The sequence below is a fragment of the Notamacropus eugenii genome, chromosome 2 (assembly GCF_028372415.1).
Source record: "Notamacropus eugenii isolate mMacEug1 chromosome 2, mMacEug1.pri_v2, whole genome shotgun sequence".
Taxonomy (NCBI): Eukaryota; Metazoa; Chordata; class Mammalia; order Diprotodontia; family Macropodidae; genus Notamacropus; species Notamacropus eugenii.
The window spans coordinates 366,801,717-366,821,024 of NC_092873.1; the positions used below are offsets into that span (position 1 = coordinate 366,801,717).

Below are 19,308 nucleotides of genomic sequence, written 5' to 3' on the forward strand. Positions count from 1 at the left end.
TATAACCCACATAAACAAAAGCGCTTTGGGGGTTCCTGAATAATTTTTAAGAGTGTAATATGGTCCTGAGACCAAAACATTTGAGAATTGCTGATATAGATAATTAAAGTCCTATTATAAATCCTAGTTCCTCCTCCTAGCTCCTACTAATTTGCCAAAAGGTTTCAGCCTGACAGTGAAGTGAAACACCCAGGCTGATAAAAATCGTGGATCCTTGAAATATTGAAGTGTTTATGCAGCCTTTATGAAAGTTGGCTTGCAAAGAGAATATGTGACCATTTAGAAATCAAGTGCTTTTTTTTTTTTTCAGAAATCTCCTTCCTCAGAAATGATTTTTTTTCTTTTTTTTTTGTAATGCCGCATTATTTGGTTATCTGTTGGTTCACTGTCATCACACAGCATAATAGACTTCTCTTTCATAAGGAAATTAGGCATTAGTTCCTTTTAAATTGGCGCTGCAGTTCAGACCCACAAATTAACATGTACAATTCTAAATCTAACTTTATATATCTCTACTTTATGTGCAAGCCTTAAAATGATCTTGGCTCCTTTTGTAAGAAAATTATTCTGGTTACTGGTGCTGAAACTGAGAAGTTGGGCCATTTTATTTCTTTTTTTTTTTCCTTCAAAAGGCAAGTAGTATTAGGAAACAGATAATTTGTAAAACTATCATTTGGAGGTTTAAAATGTTGCCAAAAGAAGATAGGAAAATATAGAGTTAAGCAGATTGGGAAAGAGGCAAAAATATCAGACCGAGAGTCTAGGTTCTAGACCCTGGATCTTCCTGTATTCATTTTATCCTATTTTTTTTTAGGCTAAAGTTTCTTTACCTTTAAAACGAGAGTTGTCAGAATATTCATAACAGAGAATGTGACAATAAAAAAATAGTAAATGAGCTGGATACTCATTAATTGGAGAGTGGTTGAAAAAATTGTAATGAATATAATAGAATCAGATGAGACAAGAAATCATAGCTACAAGAATTCAAAGAAATATGGGAAGGTTTAAATAAACTGATAGCTGGCAAAGTAAGCAGAACCAGCAAGAAAATACGCATCACTCCAGTCATACAAATGAACGCAATTCAGACTGAACAATGTGAGAACCAGATATCAGATGATGGAACAAATGTCCCTTTTCTTGGTAGAGAAAAATTGTGGCTACAGAATATTGTAGGTGCTGTCAAGACATTACTGTTTTGTTGGTGGGTTTTCCTTAAATGTTTTTCTTTGTTAAAAGGAAGAGCTCAGTGAGAAAGTAGAGGAAGGTATATTGGAAAATGACTATGGTGCAAGAAACAAGTATCAATACAATTTTTAAAAATAAAATAAAATGAGGGGCTTAGACCAGATTATCCCTAAGGTTCCTTCCAAAACATTAGTCTATGATCTGTGTTCATCACCAGAACAAAGATCGTAGCATAATACTTTTATGAGCCCAGGACCCATGACTTATCTACATTTTTTATCTACTACTACTCTCTGCAGTGATCTCCACTCCAAAAGCACTTAATAAATGGTTGCTAAATGGAATGGGTGAATTAATGAATAAATGAAAAAATATTTATTAAAGCTTACTGTGTTCCAGGAACTAATATTTAAAAAGAAACCAGTACCTACCTTCAAAGAGCTTACATTCTAATTAAAGACAACACATATAAAATTGAAGAGCCTTTATTCCAGCCAAACTCAACTTCTAACTCTCCATAATTTGTGACCCATGTTTTCCTGTTTTCTTGGCATTTCTTTTCTTGTATCTTTGCTTGAATTGCACAAACATACTCCTTGGAATGTTTGGAAGGGAGAAGTAGAGAAAGAGAAGTCAAAGAATGACAACGATTGCTACCAAATAAGACAGTCCTTTCTTTCCATGGGAGGAATGAAACATACGGAAGTTTTCAACTACAAGTCAGATGGAAAGATCCCTTGTTCCTTAGTGTACAGTGGCAAAACAGATGTCCATGCCTCTTCTTTAATGTCCTTTCCACTAAAAAGCCTTATCAGGTTGAAGAATAGTGATTAAACTAGGTTGAATAGATTCAGTGGGGCCAGATTATAAAGGACATTGAAAGACAAATATGGAAGTTGTTGAAAGCCATTGAAGGAGAGGGGGAGTTACTGAGCTAGGAAGACAAGATAACTAAATGATTGTTTTAAGATCAGTCTGGAGGCAGTGTGCCAAATAGATTGGAATGGGGGAATGGATGAATCCTGGAGTCAGGAAAAGTCGACTAAAAGATTGTTGCAGTAATCCAGACATAAAGTGATGACTGGATTGAGATGGGATAGGAGCTTGGAGAGGAAGAAAAACCAATGACATTTTAAAGAAAAAATATCATAGAGCTACATGCCAAGTAGAGAAACCATCATCCTTGCAGTGAAGACTGGCAGTTGATTATTGACATCTGGCAAGCCAGAATAGGGTAGGTAAGTAATACATCCTCAAGGTACTGAGATTGGTCCATGAATGAATGATGAATAAATACGAAAAGCACTTATTAAACATTTATTTTGTGCTGGGCATTCAGGAATTTACATTCCAGTGGAGGAAAAGGACACGTTAGGGTTAGAAAACAAGAGGAGGCATGGATGTAGCAGCCTGAAATAGAGGGCTGGTTCTGGACAAGATCAAGATGATAGCTCTTCTTTCAGAATCTAAGCTCTAAGTGGCAGAATCCAAGCCTCTCGTGAGAATGGAGTGAAGATAATGGCCCCAATAAAGACAGCTTGTGTTTTGTATTCCTGAACTACCATTAAGAGATTAATTGATGTCAGTTTAACACACACCCCCCATTTATAGAGAGAAACAGTTTGTACTTGAAAAATTAAATGATAGGAATAGAGTTGTACAAAAAGAATGAGTTTTCTAACCTTTTATGTAAAAAAAAAAATTCAAGACAGGAGGTTTATCTTTCTGCAGCTGTATGTTTGTTTAAACCTAAATCTGTGATTTCCATCAATGTATAAAAACTCCACCATGTTAGTTCATCTGAAACTTGTCGTTTAGAGAGTTGCCTGGGGCACTAAAACATTTGGCAACTTGACTATGGTCACAAAACCAATCTATGCCAGAGGCAGGTCATGAACTCCAGTCTCTCTGATTTCAAGGCCTACTGTCTATCCATTATTGCTATTGCTGTCCTCAGCTAAAAATATGACCAAATAAATATAAAGGTATTTATTTATCACTATAATCATGACTAATAGGACTCTTTACTTAAATAAGAACAAATATTCATAAAGTTATGTCTTTATAATGAGTCCATCAAGAACATTTAATACTTTCACCATCTTGTATAAAATAATCAGATTAGAATTTTGACTCACTTCTGTCTTGATCAAATGCACTTTTCCTGTTCTTTTCATTAAGATAACCATTTATATAAGTTAGGAATACAAATGAGAATGTGATTAGCTGAGCACAGAAGAGTTCCTTATAAAACTGTTTCACAAAGGCTGAGAAGTCCTTCAGACCTTTATTTTTTATGCCTTATTGACCTATAGCCTCAGTATTGTAGAACATTTCTCCGGTGAAGGCAGGTTTCTGTGTGGAATTATCAGATTCTTCCCTGCTGGTGAAGTACTTACCAGTAGTGACTAAAGTGGTCTGTGACAAAGACTTATCAACGTGTGAAAAGGCAGTAACAAATCTGCTTGATCTGTAGGGAGGTAGCAATATGGCTTGTGATGTCTGTCTGAGTCTTTAATGGAAAAAAGAAAAACTAAAAGGAAATATGCATAATGTCATTTAGGAGGCCTTTGAAAAAACATGAGTTTATTCATGCTGACTTCAAATGGAATTTTCTCAAAAACTCATTTTCTACTTTGGAGACATTAATTAGGTAAAAAAACAAAAATCATCATCCAGTATTTTATGTAGTCTTAAATTCAGAATTTCTGTTCTGGGGTGCATTCTGGTCTGTATTGTTATTGAAAAAGAAATTGGAGATTCATTTTAAAAGACCACCTTTCATTAATCATGAATTAAACACCAGTTGCTGCTAGCAACTTCTGAAAAATGGTTAGTACTGAGAGGAAGTGGATAGTGTCAAGTTTTATTCATTAACCTAGTTGCTTACCTATGCTCTGGCAGGTTAGGTGGAGGAGTTCTTCACTAACATGGGACTCCACCTGCTGTTCCATTGCACTGAGGCGTGCTTTAGAGCCCCAAAAGGAATTTTCAGTTGTCAAAAAATTGTGTGTGATCTCCTGCCAGCTTGGTGTGTATGCATGTCAGTTTGCCTTGAGAGGTTACATGAAAGAATAGGAAAAGAATGATCATAGAAACAGAAAGTTTCTTTAGCAGCTTCCCATAGCCTCTAGGTTTAAAATACAAAATAATCAGTCAGGCATTCAAACCCCTCTTCAATCTGACTCCTACCTATGCTTCATGCACCTTTCAAACCATTCAAATTGACCCACAAGCGATTCTCCATACTCAAATCAACTAGCATTTATTAAATCCCTTTTGTGTGGCAAGGAGAACTCATCTATGTGCTGCTGAGAGCAAGAAAACAAGTGAAAAACTAGTGAAACAGTCCTTGCTTTTCTTCTCTCTGGGGAAGTGATGTCCCTTATCTCACCTCTGTTCCTTTTACAAACCATACTCTTTCCACACCTCTGACTCTTGACATCTATAGCTCTCTTCAGAGCTTAGCTTGTGTATCACATGCTACCTGAGGCCTTTCCTGATCCCTTTAGTTGCTACCACTGTCTCATTCTCTCAAAAAATAATAATAAATTTTTATTGATAATTTTTTCATCACCCAATTTTTCCCAGTATTCCTTCCCTTCTCCCCTCTAAGATAGCAATCCCATAAAACAAAACAAATTTTTTTAAAAAGTCTTTAAAGAAAGAAAAAAAGAAACAAGAAAAGATATCAGCAAAATAGATCAATACATCAAAAAAAGGTTTAAAATATATGCTGTGTTACACATCCTCTCTCTGCAAAGGAATAGGGGCAGGTATCTTCTCCTGTTTCTTCTTTGGAGTCATGCTTGTTCTTTGTGATGCTACAGCATTCATTTTCAATTAGTTTTGTTGGAAGTTCTTCCCATTCACATTATCGTATCATTGTGTATGTTTTCTTGGCTCTGTTTGCTTCAGTCTGAATCAATTCATGTAAGTTTTCTCTATATTCATCATGTTCGACATTTTTTTTTAGCACAATAATATTCTATTACAGATGTGCCAGCATTTGTTTAAATGTTCCCCAAGTGATGGGCATCTTTGTTTCTAGCTCTTTGCTACTCCAAAAAGTAGTACTATAAATATTTTGGTGTACGAGGGAACTTCTATGTCAATGACCTCCTTGGAGTATAGACCTAATATTCGAATCTCTGGACCAAAGCCATTGTTCTCTTTTAAAATTATTGTTTGTATGTTTTGTATTTCTTCTCCATGCACCCACAGTATCTTTGCAGTAGAACACAAGGTACTTGAGGTGAAGGTCAGTTTTTGCTTTTGTATCCTCCACACTGAGTGGTGTGCCTTACAGATAGTGTGCATTATACATTTGTTGAATCAGATTCAGTTGAGCTAGAAAAGACAGTGAGGAGTCATCTCACCCATACCACAGCGCTGTCTTGAAACATACATTTTTGCTTGAATCTCAGTGCCAGAAATGTTTTTTCAAATATAAATGGCAAACCACAACCTAAGTGATTGTGTCCTAATGGAAAGACGATTAATTGTTTTGTATTTATTGTGGTACTGAAAGGCTGAGTAGTCAAAGCAAATCTCAAATTTCTTAATTCTGCTTTCTAGGGAGATTGATTTATTCAGTAAATAAAGACCCAAGTTAGGATTCTGTCTCAGGATTTTATGTGATCCTGAGCAAGTCACTTAACCTCTGTCTGCCCCAGTTTCCTCATCTTTAAAACAGGAATAATAATAGTACCAAGATTATTGTGAGAAAGAAATGAGATAACATCTATAAAGTGGTTTACAAACCTTGAAGTGTTATGTAACTACTAATTATTGTTATTGTTATATATGCCAATTTAAGAATGATGCTCATCTGTGAAGTCAAGTTGCTTTACTAAATGTATGGTGTAAAGTTATTTTAAATTAAAAATATTTTCTGATCTCTTTTTACTTTAGGTCTACCTTATGGATGGGAGGAAGCTTACACAGCAGATGGAATCAAATACTTTATCAAGTAAGTCCGAGCATCCCAACCAAGTCAGCACTTTTTTTTCCACATCTGGAGCAAACCTGGCAGTCGCAATCAGCAAAACTAAAACTCCCTCCCAGACCCCTTCAGAGGTTACAAAAATTAGTAACAAGAAGTGAAGTCTCACCAGTTTTATATTCTGCATGATTTATGTGCTGATACTGAAGGACTCATGCAGGGAAAGATCTAGGAAGAGTTCCAGGGGAAGCCATGCACACACAAAATGGAAGTGGAATTATCATCCCTACCTAGTGTTGACCACCTGAACTCACGTACTAACTAAGGTGATCAGTATCTTTTTTGAATATATTTTTGTTGCTGTATTTGTTTTTTACATCACCAGAATTTCTCCCAGTATTCCTCCTCTTTTCTCCTCCCAGAGAGCTGTCCTATATTACAAGAAATACTTTAAAAAAAAAGGAAAAGAGGAAGAAAAAAATAATTTTTTTTAAATCAGCAAAACCAATACATCAAAAAAGTCTGAAAATACATGCTGTGTCCCACACACATGAACCTGGCTCTTCAAAGGAGTGAGGCAGGGGTGTCAGTCACCCTCTTGTTTTTGATATTCTCTTCTTTCTAAATTTCTATAATACTGTTATATCCCAGTTCTCTTCCTGTGTATTAGACTTCTCAGTTTTCTTTCCTGGATTTTTACCTAGGTCATACCCACTAATGGTGACTGTCCCCCAGGACTCTGTCCTGGGCCCTTTTCTCCTTTACTGTTTTCATTAGTAATCTCATCAGCTGCCATAGATTCAATTATCACCTCTATGCAGATGAATCTGAAGTCTACTTATCCATCACTAACCTTTCCGCTGACTCCAGACTCAGGTCTCCAACTACCTGTTGCATATTGAGAACTGTATGTCCCGTAGACGTCTTAAACTCAACATGTCCAAAATTGAATTCATTATCTTTCCCCTCTAAAACCTCCCTTCTTCTTAATTCCCCAATTACCGTGAAGGATACAGCCATCATTCCAGTCACCCAGACTTGAAATCTAGGTATCATCCTTGATTCTGCTCATTCACCCCCTCCATATCCAATCTGTTATCAAGACATCTCAACTTTATCTTCATAACATCTCTCCTCTGTGTCCCCTTCTTTCCTCTGATACTGCCACCACCCATGTACCATCCCTTAACACCTCGCCTCTGAACTATTGCAGTAGCCTCTTGGTTAGTCTCACTCCTTCTTCTACTCTGCTTTCACATTTATCTTCCTAAAACACAGGTCAGACCATGCCACCCCCATCTACTCGGTAACCTACAGGGGCTCCCTGTCACCTCCAAGATTAAATATAAAATGCTCTATTTGACAATCAATGCCCTTTATAAGCTGGCTCCCTTTCTAGTCTTCTTACTCATTACTTGCCTCCATATACACTGCATTTCATTGACACTGGCCTCCTTGCTGCTCCATCTCCCATACATTTTCACTGGCTGTCCCAAATGCCTCGAATGCCCTCCTTCCTGATCTCTACCCCCTGGCTTCCCTACCTCCTTCAAGGCTTACCTAAAATTCAACTTTCTATGAAAGGCTTTTCATAACCTCTCTTAATGCTAGAACCTTCCCTGTCTCAGTTATCTCCAATTTAGCATATTTACATATGAATATGATAAATTACATTGAGAGAGGAAAACTACTATGTACAACAGTTGCACATGTGTAGAAACAAAGCCTTCCCTGATATCTCCAGCAAACCTAACACATAATAAGTGCTTAATAAATGCACTCTCTTCTCATATCTCTTCTTTGGAGTCATGCTTGTTTTTTATAATTTTGCAAAATTCACTTTTAAAAATTGTTTTGTGATCCTTTCCATTGTTGTCGTTATTGGTTTTCTTGGCTTCGCTTACTCATTCTGCATCAGTTCTTGTAAGTCTTTTCACGCGTCTCAGTATTCCTTATGTTCTTCATTTCTTACCACACAGTAATTCTAATCCCATTCTATTCATGTACCACAGCTTCCCCAAATTATGGGCATCTACTTTGCCTCCAGTCTTTTACTTCTACAAAAAGTGCTCCTATCAATATATTGATATATGTGACAACTTTCTTCTTAGAGAATTAATATCTAAAGGAAAAGTCATGTCATTTCATGTGCCTCCAATGCCTTAATATAGAAGCCATGCGCTATGAGGATACCCACAAAAGTAAGATCTAACTAGTACTTGTTGACTCCCATAGTTAGGCTTTTCCTAGCCCTTTCAGCAAGCTTCTACTAAGCACCTCCTACATTCCAGGCACTCTGCTAAGCACTTTGCAAACATTATCTCATCAGATCATGGATTTAGGGTCGGTCTAATGGGAATCTCTTGATCTTTTGAAGCATAAATATTTCTTTAGACTCCTCTTTGGAAAAGCCTCCTTGCTTTTCATTCCCTTTATAATATTGTCCTCATTAGAATTTTTAATTTTTTTGCTAGCGAAAGCAAAATCTGAAGTAGTTCTGTTGTTTTTTGTTAAAAGAGTTTGAATGTGAGCATCTACAAAATTACCTGGGGTATTATATAGATATCCCATATCTCCTTTTGGGAAATTTCTGTTTGCCAGACTTTCTTAGGATAATATGAAAATATCTATTTGAGGGGGCATAGTAGGAAAAGGGCTAGCCTATGAGTCAAGAGAACCTTGGTCCAAGTCTTGCCTCAGACCTAGGCTGGCTCTGTGACCATGGGCTGGCCACTTAAATTTTCAGTGCTCAAATTACTTGCTAAGACTTTATAGAACAGAAAATGTAGTGGGTTTCCACACTGGGAGTTCCTTATGGTCCAAACCAAAATTTTACATGCAAATCCTCATGATTAGTGGGGTAGCTACTCAGTAAATTAATTTTTTTTAGACATAGCAGCTTCTAAAGGCCATATTCCTAAAGCATGGGATTAAATCGACATTAAATCAGGAGAGAGGGAGTATCCACAACGGAGACCACAAATCTTTAAAAGACGCCTAGATGATTGTATCCCACTAATGTCCCAGCTCTGATGCTTCATTGCGGTTTAGAAGTAACCCTGATTTCTCAAAGGCTATGCTAGTGGATAATGAACTCTAGAAGGTTCCAATAAGTACAAAAAGTTTGGAGTGTAAGCTCAGGGTTACACTATGTCTTGTGTTTGACTGGTTTTTGCCTGGCTGAGTAAGAGAAACACATCACTGATTTGGCCACAGGCTGATGAAGTTTTCGGCTATGGCATCCTTCTTTTCCTTCTTCCTCCTTTCCTACTTCTCTTCCTTCCTTCCTTTTTCTCTTCCCTTCTTCCTTTTCTTGAATTTTGATTAATTTTTTCCACATAATAAGCATTTATTTTCTCTGTCTCCTGAGTCCTTTCCGTGCACCGAAAAAAAGAAAAACAAAACCTTTGTAACAGATATGCTCAGACCAAAAGGAAAATGAATTTCCTCATTACTCATGTGCAGAAATGTGTATTTCTGAATATTTATTTCATCTCTTCACTTCCAGGAGACAGAGACATGTTTTATCATCAGTCAGCTGGAATCATGATTCGTTGTTATATCAGTCAGAGTTCTTTAGTCTTTCAAGCTTGTTGGTTCTTACCATGTTATCGCTATTGTATACATTTCCTCCCTAGTTCTACTTGCTTCCTTCTGCATGCAAGTCTTCCTAAGTTTTTTTTTTCCACTTTTCCCAAGTCTTCCATCTTGTGGAGGGCTTGCAGACTACATCAGTATAAGGCATTCTCAAGTGGATAAAATCCCAACTCCGTGAAGTATTAATAACATAGGAAAAAAAGTCATTGTACAACATTGTGAGGCAGCACCATGCAAGGAGTGTGGGCCTGGAGTCAGGAAGACCTGAGTTCAAATTTGGCCTCAGGCCATCTTTGTGATCCTGGGCAAATCACTTACCCTCTGTTTGCCTCAGTTTCCTTACCTGTAAATGGGGCTATAGCAGAACATGACTCACAGGGCTGTTATGAGGATCAAATGAGATAATATTTGTAAAAAGTGTTTAGTGCAATGCCTGACATTTAATAGGCCCTATATAAATGCTTATTCCCTTTCCTTCTCTTCCTTTAACACAGAAACTGCAGACACACATTCAGATGGCTCTGTGACCTGCCCTGTTTGCATATTCCCTTCAGCCATCTCTGCCTAACGACATGCAATACAAATCCTGCCTGTGTCCTATAGGCAGTCCATCCAACATGTCAAGAAACTCCCTTGCTCTCATGAGGATATCTGTGGCATACTCAGGCTGTCTACCTGTTATCCCTCTCCCTCCCCATGTGCCCCCCCCACCTTATTTTTAGCTCATACATTTTCCTGATGACATCCCTCACTCTATTTTCTCATTGCACTTCCTCTTTTGTTACGGTCTGTAATCAGCCAGTCACTACATATTTATTTAGTGCCCGCTAAGAGCCACATGCTGTGCTGAGCACTGAAGGTACAAAGAAGGGCAGAAACATGGCCCCTGCTGTCAGAGAGGTCAAAGTCTAACCAGGGAGACGGCATACAAGCTGTATTTGTCATCGACTGCATGCACTTCTCTATTATCCCTTCTGGACCCCCATCTCTCTGATGCTCATTTGCGGTTTTTCAAATACTGTTGTGTTCATGGCTTGTGACCATGGGGAAAAAAAAAAAACACTTTGCAAACAGCATGGTGACAGATATCAGAATTACAAGCATAGTAGAGAGCCTGACAATAAGATGCCTTTAGTTGACAATTATTTAAGGAAGGACTGAGAGCAAAGCATCACAGGGGGAGGACTGCCAAAATGTTTTGCTTTTTCTTTCTCCCACCTACAAAACCTTCCAAGAGGTTTAGCAAAGGGTTACTAAGTAGGGACACACCATATGCATCATGTAGGGAGGAAGGAAACTTTTTGAGCTTAAGGACCAGTAGTATAATTAGTACCATATGCAATTCTCACCAGCCTCTTATCCATCCTTACATCATCATGCCTCTTCAAAGAGTGATAGCATTGGTAAACCACTTTTGGATTTGGGAGGCTCTTTATTTATTCATCTTTTCTCATTTTAGCCTCACAATAACCCTGTGAAGAAGGTGCCATTCAGTAGCCCCATTTCACGGATAAAGAGACTAAGGCAAGCAGAGGTTGAATGACTTGTGCAGGGTCATACAGCTACTAAGTACCCGAGGCAGTATTTGAAGTCAGGTCATCCCGACTCCACCAAGTCTAGTACTCTATCCCCTGTAGTGGCTTCACATTCTTAAACACTAGTCAGGCCTTAGCCTGATGACTATATGTTTACTGTGGAAGTGACAGAAAGAAAATGCGTTGAAATGTTTTTATTTGCCTTAAGTCTTGTGTTTTATAGGAATATTGGGAGTATGTTAGCACTGTCTTTTCATAACCAAGATAGAGTAAGCTCTTTCTGGACCAGGCAAGCATTGGTTTGTCTTTGTATTCTTTTCAGTGCTTTGGATATGGCAGGCCCTTGATAAATGTCTGTGATAATGAATTGAATTGAAAAATGTATTCATGCATCCATGTGCATGTATGCATCCTAGCACACAAGAGGTACTTAATAAATGCTTATTGAGTGAAATTATTTCAATCAATAAGCATTTACTAAGTAGCTCTTGTGTGCCAGGTGATTTGCATATAAAGACATAGGCAACTTGCCCTACATTTAACAGCAGTATGAAAACTTTGTTCTGAGAATAGGCAGTCTTCTAGAGACCTGCAAGGTAAAATAGTCAGTAGTGGGAAAATCTTAATGTATAGTGACATCTCAGTGGTCCAGCATCATTGGGAAATGAAGCTTTCCATATATGTGAGTTTTCTAGATAATTGAAACTTACTTCTACACTCTGTTAAGCACCAAAGATTTCTTAATTTAACCATTTTGGTGGAACTCTTTCTCACATGTATCATAATAATGTATGCTTTCTTAACAATGTAATTAACATAATTTAATTTGTTCTTGATGAAATTATGCCATCCTTATGAACATCAACTATATTACACTACACTCTTATATAATGATGCCTTTAAAGGCTACTGACATATTAAAAGACTGTTTTCTCCTGTGCTAAATTTGTAGGGAAGGAAAACATTAGTGCGTCTATCTCTAAAAGTCATTTCAACCATTCAACAAATATTTTTTGAATTACCAGCTGTGTATAGTAAATACACTTTGCAAGTCACTGGGGGAAATACAAAGTTAAGCTGAGACATGATTTTAAAAAAATATAACTAAATTTACTAATATTGTTTGTAAAATAAGAGTAGATAGGTCTAGAATGAGAGCTTGAGAGGTTTTTCTGTGAGTATGGTACTTGAGCTTTAGTTTGTAGAATTTCTGGCATCTATGTTTACTGAAACAGGACCTTTGCTTTCTTCTTGGCACTTAACTATAATCTTCAGTAATTTTTAATGGTGCAAAGAGATCCTGAAACTAAAAAGTATAAGGACCACTAAACTAGATTAAATAATCCCAGGTGAGGTCCCTTCCAACTCTGAGTTTCTGTGATTCTAAGTGAAGTGTTAATATACGAAAATGCCCCTGTCTTAAACTTTCAGAAAAAAAAAATCAATTAGTATGAAATATCAAGGAAATAGGAGAAGAAGCTTAGATTAGCAGGGAATGTGAATAATTGGCTCTTTCATTATTGGTGTGGACTTTTGGCAAGAAATAGTAAATAATAAGCTCCTTAGGTTAGTATCTCTCCAACCTCTAATTAAAAAGGAAAGGTACCTGAAATTACACTACCCGAATACTGAGCAAGATAATGGGCTCCATCCATGTAGTCCCTGCCTTGAAAGTGGCATCTGTCACTGTCTTTGCAGAAACTGAGTTGTTATTTCTGATGGAAAGCAGGCCTCAGGCAACGGGATGAGCCTCGCTGTCATTGCTGTCCTCAGAATGTCCAGAGTCATGCGTTCCTCATTAAATGTCCTCATCAAGCCACATTTCCATTGCACATCTATTAATACTGTGTAGAAGAATCAGCTTGCTTTGACTTCCAAGGCAAGCAGGGAAACACTTTATGGACTTGATGATAATGTTTATAATGTAGAAGCTCCTATTATATATCGTTAATGAAGGTACATGGCTATTTTTGCCCATACTCCCTGGAATTTTTTTTAACTTTGTCTGCAGAGAAAGAGTTGCTGTTCTCGTAAATTTAATGAAAAATGGAAGCTAGTCTGAAGATACTGTAATGAAATTATCTGATTAATCTGACTTTCCCACACCCAACTTCTTATCTTCTCTGTGAAAAACCTTAAATCTGCAGACTGTTGCACATTTAAGATAACCTACTAGTATCATTCATTTCATCTTAGTTAAAATTTTATATGCTCTGTCCCTGAGTTATATAATGTGACAAAATTGTTTTCAAAATAATATTCATATATGAAAAAATAATTAAGATCTGCCAAGTATGGATAGTGATACACTTAGGTTGCCAGTCTGGTAAAAGATTTTGATATATGTGAATTTGGGCCATTGCCACAGTAGATTCCTAATCATTCCATGGTGCCAAAGTACTCAATATCTCTGATAATTACTTCTAAAATTAAATTAAGTACACAACTGATTTTTCAATAAACTGTGAGCAGCAGCTATGCGTAGAGCACTGTGCTGCATATGGAGAGGGAGGAATAGTTTATTTAAAATAGACTGTGCCCTCATGGAATGTCCATTCAAGCAGGAGGTTTTAACACATACACAAACCATTCTTATACCAGATAATACATGATTCACTCTTTTGGGAAACACAAGGCCTAGTAACATTTGAGGGGAAGATCATTACTAACACAGGGACAAGAAGGGCTTTGTGGAAGACATGTCATTTTATGGGCTTATAAAGAATGGGTAACACTAATTCATTGTTGGTGGAGCTGCGAGCGCATCCAACCATTCTGGAGAGCAATTTGGAACTATGCCCAAAGGGCTACAAAAATGTGCATACCCTTTGACCCAGCAATATCGCTACTAGGACTATATCCCCAAGAGATCATAAAAATGGGAAAGGGTCCCACATGTACAAAAATATTTATAGCAGCACTCTATGTAGTTGCCAAAAACTGGAAGTCAAGGGGATGTCCATCAATTGGGGAATGGCTGAATAAATTATGGTATATGAATGTAATGGAGTACTATTGTGCCATAAGAAATGATGAACAAGAAAACTTCAGAGAGGCCTGGAAGGACTTATATGACCTGATGCTGAGTGAAAGGAGCAGAACCAGGAGAACTTTATGCACAGCAACAACCACAGTGTGTGAGAGTTTTTTCTGGTAGACCTAGATTTTTGTAATAACACAAGAACTTCTTACCAAAAAAAAAATCCCAATGGAGGATCTCAAGGCAAAATGCCTGCCACACTCAGAGAGAGAAATATGGAAGTCACTCACATATTGTAGCAGATCATGTTTGTGTATGTGTATGTGTTTGTGTATCATGTTCTGATTTGTTATACGATTTCTTTCATTTATCTTAGTCTGACTACATAGCATGACTATAGTGGAAATATACTCAATAGGAAAGTATATGTAGAATCTATACAGAATTGTATGCAGTCGTGGGGAGGGAGGGGGGTAGTGGGGAGTAGGTGGGGAGGGATAAAATCGCAATTGTATGGCAGTGATTATTAAACATTACAAAATAAAAAAAAAAAAGAATGGGTAAGTTTAAAGGGAAAGGGCAGATATACTAGCTCTAGACATAGGGAATATGATGAGCAAACAGAGAGAAGGCAGCACAAGATGTGTTTGAGGGACAGAGAATTGCTCAGTTATCTGGAAAGTAGACTGTGTGGAGATCAAAAACATGAAATAAGCCTGGGAGGATGGAGGGCAGTGTCAGATTATGAAGGGCTTTAAATGCCAAACAAAGGAATTTGAATTTTTCTTAGTGGGTAAGAAGGAGCCACTGGAGATTTTTTATCAAAGGAGTAGCTTGACCAGGTGTTTGCTTAAAGATTAACCTGGCAAAAGAATAGAAGATGAATTGGAATAAGGAAAGAGACTCCTTCTTTGGAGGCTATTGCCATAAGATGTTCATTAGGGCCTGTACCAGCATGGTGGCAGTGGAAATAAAGGGGAAGGGAAACATGAAAGAGATGTTAAGAGGGTGGAATGGGCAAGAATTGACAAGAGAGGAATCAAACCCAACTTCAAAGTTAAGAATATTAGAGAGAGGGTAAGTGGGAATATGGCAGCCAGAAATGGTGATGTTGGAGAGAAAAGGTAGAAATACAATTCTATTTGTGGAATTCTATTGACTTTGAAATGCTGGTGAACAACCACACAGAAATGGTCTATGGGCAATTTGGTGTGCAACCCTGCAACTCAGAGGAGAGATCAGGGCTGGAGATAGAGATTTGGAAGTCTTTTCCAACTATATAGAAATGATCATTGGAATTGGGAGAGATTGTATAGGGGACAAAACATAGAGAACCAAAGACAAGACTTTGGGGAACATCCATGGTATGAGATCAGGAATAGAAGCAAAGGACCAACAAAGGAAACAGAGGAGAAAGAATTAAAGAGGTAGGAGGAGAAACAGATTTCTGAATTCAGTAATCATAGGATTTTAGGTCTAGAGCTAGAAGGTACCTCAGAGGTCATCTAATCCAATCCCCTTATTTTCCAGATGAGGAAACTGAGGCCCAGAGGAGTTAGATGCCTTAGCTCAGATTACATATGTGGTAAACATCAGAAACAGAATTTAAGCCTAGGTCTTCTGGAGAATAAAGAATCCAGTGGGAAGGGTAGCCATTAGTATGGAATGCTACAGAGAAGAAAGCCATGGGATTTGGTGATTAGACAGTTCTATCATTGGTGATAAAACATTGGTGGGGACAAGAAGGCAGATGGCAAGAAGTTGATAGAGTGGGTAGTGAAAAAATAAAGGCTCAAAGTGTAGGCAATTCTTTGAGGAAGTTTAGCTGTGAGAGGAGAAAGATGGATTAGGAGGGTCATTAGGGTTTTTTAGGCTTAAAGAGACCTGAACATACCTATAGCCCTATTGAAAAAAAAAAGTTATCGATAAGGGAGCATTAGAACACTCCTAAAAGAGAGGGGAAAATTGCTCAAGCTGGGTCCTGGAGGAGGAGGGAGGGAATCACATCAACAGGGCAAGTAAATGGATCAGTCTTCATAAAGAATAGAAATACCTCTTCTGTAATAGAGAGAAAAAAGACCAGGTGACGACTGAGAGAAGCAAGAAAGCATAATTAAAAGACTACAATGGGGGAAAGCATGCAATTTTGGAACTCATTTATTACCCTGATTTAGGGATGATAAATAGGTCTATTTAATCTCTCTAGTCCTCAGTTTCCCCCTCTGTAAAATGAGGGTTTTGGACTAAATAATACCAAAGATGCAGTCCAGTTCTTAAAGCCTATGATCTTGAAATGAAATAAAATTATAGTTTTATTCTGGCTGGCTGGTACTTTGTAAAAGAGGAATTTAAGTTAAATGCTAATATGTCTTCTGTTCTAACTTTGTCTTGCAATTGTTGCCTCTCCTGCCTACTATCTAAACTAAGCAGAAAGCAGGGAAAATGTTGTTTGTGGATAGGAAGTAACTAATCTACCTTTTCCTTTTCTTGAAGTCTCAGCAATTTTGTTGCACCTAATAGAGCCTGTCAAGAGCTCTACTTTGAAGATCTTATTTATTCTGCAGTTTTGATCCATTTTTGATTAGCTGGAAAGAGTCCACTGTCACACTAATAAAGTTTAAGGGAACCCTCATGGGATATCAGGGAAGCCAGTCATCCTCACTAAACAATCACACAGATGTTTGCAGAGTCTGGGTCAACTGTTGCATTTCTAAATTTCTAAAAATTCCAGAGAGGTAAACTTAATAATTAAAAAGGAGATGGGAGCTCCATCTCCATTTAGTAATTTAAAAGGAGGGGACTAAAATAAGAAAACAAAGACTTGGGGGAGAGGATAATGAGTGTGTTTAATACCTTTCCTTAAAGCCAGTAGCTGTAAAGTATCCTGAATATGATCAGAGCTTAAATCTCCATCCGTAATCCAGGTGTTAAAACCTGTAGGTTGGATTTCAGAGATGAAATCTTCTATTTTGTGATTGAAATTCATCTAAAACACAGATATTGGTCCTTTTTTTTTTTTGAGGGGGGAGAGGGTCTTCCAATCTCTCCCAACCTGGAAATGCTACTATTAGATCCCAATACAGGAGCTTTGAGCTGCTCTATTTACAACCTGGGCGAGTTCTCCCTCCATAGGCAGCCTAGGGCATCATCCTCTTCCCCCATCTCAGACACACCCTACTGGTGCTGTATTTGTTATTGGTTGCATGTACTTCTCCATTATCCCTTCTGGACCCCCATCTCTGTGATGCTCACTCATTCGGGTGTCTACAATAGTGATCCACCAGCCTCTGCTATCTGGGATTTCAGACATGTACCACCACTCCCTCCCATCAATATTAGTCCTTTTAAAACTGTATTATAGTATTGCTGTGTGCTGATCTGACGTTGATGGGAATACTTCTATGTGCAGATATTCTCAGAGCCAGAAGTTAAAATTAATGGCCAGAATCAGCAGCCAACCCTAAGCTCCCAGACCAATAAAGGGCCCAGTAATACCAGCACATGAGCAGAGAGTCTGTGCATAGCCTCTTGAGCCTGAGACAGCTTGCTCTGAATTTTCTATAAATATCTATGAAGGGGTGGAAGAATATGAAGTACTGCCTGAGAAATCATCATTTAAAAGAAGCAAGCCAGCTGGCTTGGGTTCCATGTGATATAGCGAAGCCCACTTAAATGAATAAAACATCCATATCCAAATATCTCTCCTCTGACAGGTAGAACTTAAGCATGGCACATATTTCTTTGCACTTTGCACAGAAGGAAAGGCAGTATTGGGTGAAATATTTTGGAACCTCATTGCCTTCTTGGAGTTATATTTTTATTTCACTAGACATTTAGGACTCATTTGCCTCCCTGGCACCTTACCTGCTCACTGCATTTATCAAGATGTATTGTCTAGTACTAATGCCATCACCCTCACATCTCCCTAACCTGTTTCAGGAATCCAGCCTGCTACTTCACAGGGACACTGACCTTTTTTTCCTCTTCTTAAATAAGCCCTCACCCACCTCTCTTCATCACCAGTCTTTTCTGATATCAGTGGAAATGAGAAAAGCAGCATCAGAGCCTGGCTCTGCGTCCCTCAAGGGGAATTTATTGCTCCCCATGTATATCGCTTAGATTGGATTGGGTGATTTCATGTTTCTTAAATAATGGCTTAAAATTGTTCACAGTTCAAAAAAAATCATCTTGTCCTTGGGGATTGTATGCCTTCTTCTAAATTCCAATTCCATGATATTATAAAAATGACTTTGCCCTCACCTATATTTTTCTGTAGCAGTTATTTAAAACAGCCATATATGTATTTTGTGAGACAGCTGTGGTATCAGGTATTGAGACCCAGTCTTGGAGCCAAGAAGACTTGGGTTCAAGACCTTCCTCTGATACATTGCTGGTTCTATGATCCCAGGTGAGTCACAGCCTCCCAGTGCCTTAAGCAACAATTGGAGGCTACAAGTTGTACAAAAGGTGCCAACCTACATTGGTAGAGGTAGTTTGCTCACTGTAGTTCCTTATTATGATGAAGTCACAGTCTATATCTGTCAGTCTATTTTTATCTATAATATATAGATATACATAATATCTATATATTCTGTGCAAATAAAATAAATTGTGTGCACATTGTCTACATGTACACAATTACATATTGTATACATATACACAACCTGTATATTGTTCACTTCATATTCTTTTTTTAATGTTTATTTATTTATTGTTAGTTTTCAACATTCATTTCCACAAAATTTTGAGTTTCAAATTTTCTCCCCATCCTATAACGCCTTGCATTCTGATTACCCCTTCCCTCAATATGCCCTCCCTTCTACCACACCTCTCCCTTCCCTTATCCCAATCTTCTCTCTTTTCTTGTAGGGCAAGATAGATTTCTATGCCCCATTACCTGTATTTCTTATTTTCCAGTTGTATGCAAAAACAACTCTCAACATTCATTCCTAATACTTTGAATTCCCACTTCTCTCCCTTCCTCCCTCCCCATCCATCCCCACTGAGAAGGCAAGCAATTCAATATAGGCTGTATATGTGTAGTTTTGCAAAAGACTTCCATA

The 19,308-nt window shown here is 37.8% G+C and overlaps 1 protein-coding gene across 4 annotated transcripts in view; it reads left to right on the plus strand.

Annotated features, from left to right (window-relative positions):
* Window positions 1–19,308, plus strand: part of STXBP4 (syntaxin binding protein 4) — a 242,270-nt gene that overhangs the window by 210,121 nt on the left and 12,841 nt on the right. For all 4 annotated transcript variants that reach the window (XM_072646739.1, XM_072646741.1, XM_072646742.1 and 1 more), the window contains one exon: window positions 6,103–6,160. In XM_072646739.1, coding sequence (XP_072502840.1) covers window positions 6,103–6,160 — 58 coding nt within the window. The remainder of the gene's footprint in view (window positions 1–6,102; window positions 6,161–19,308) is intronic.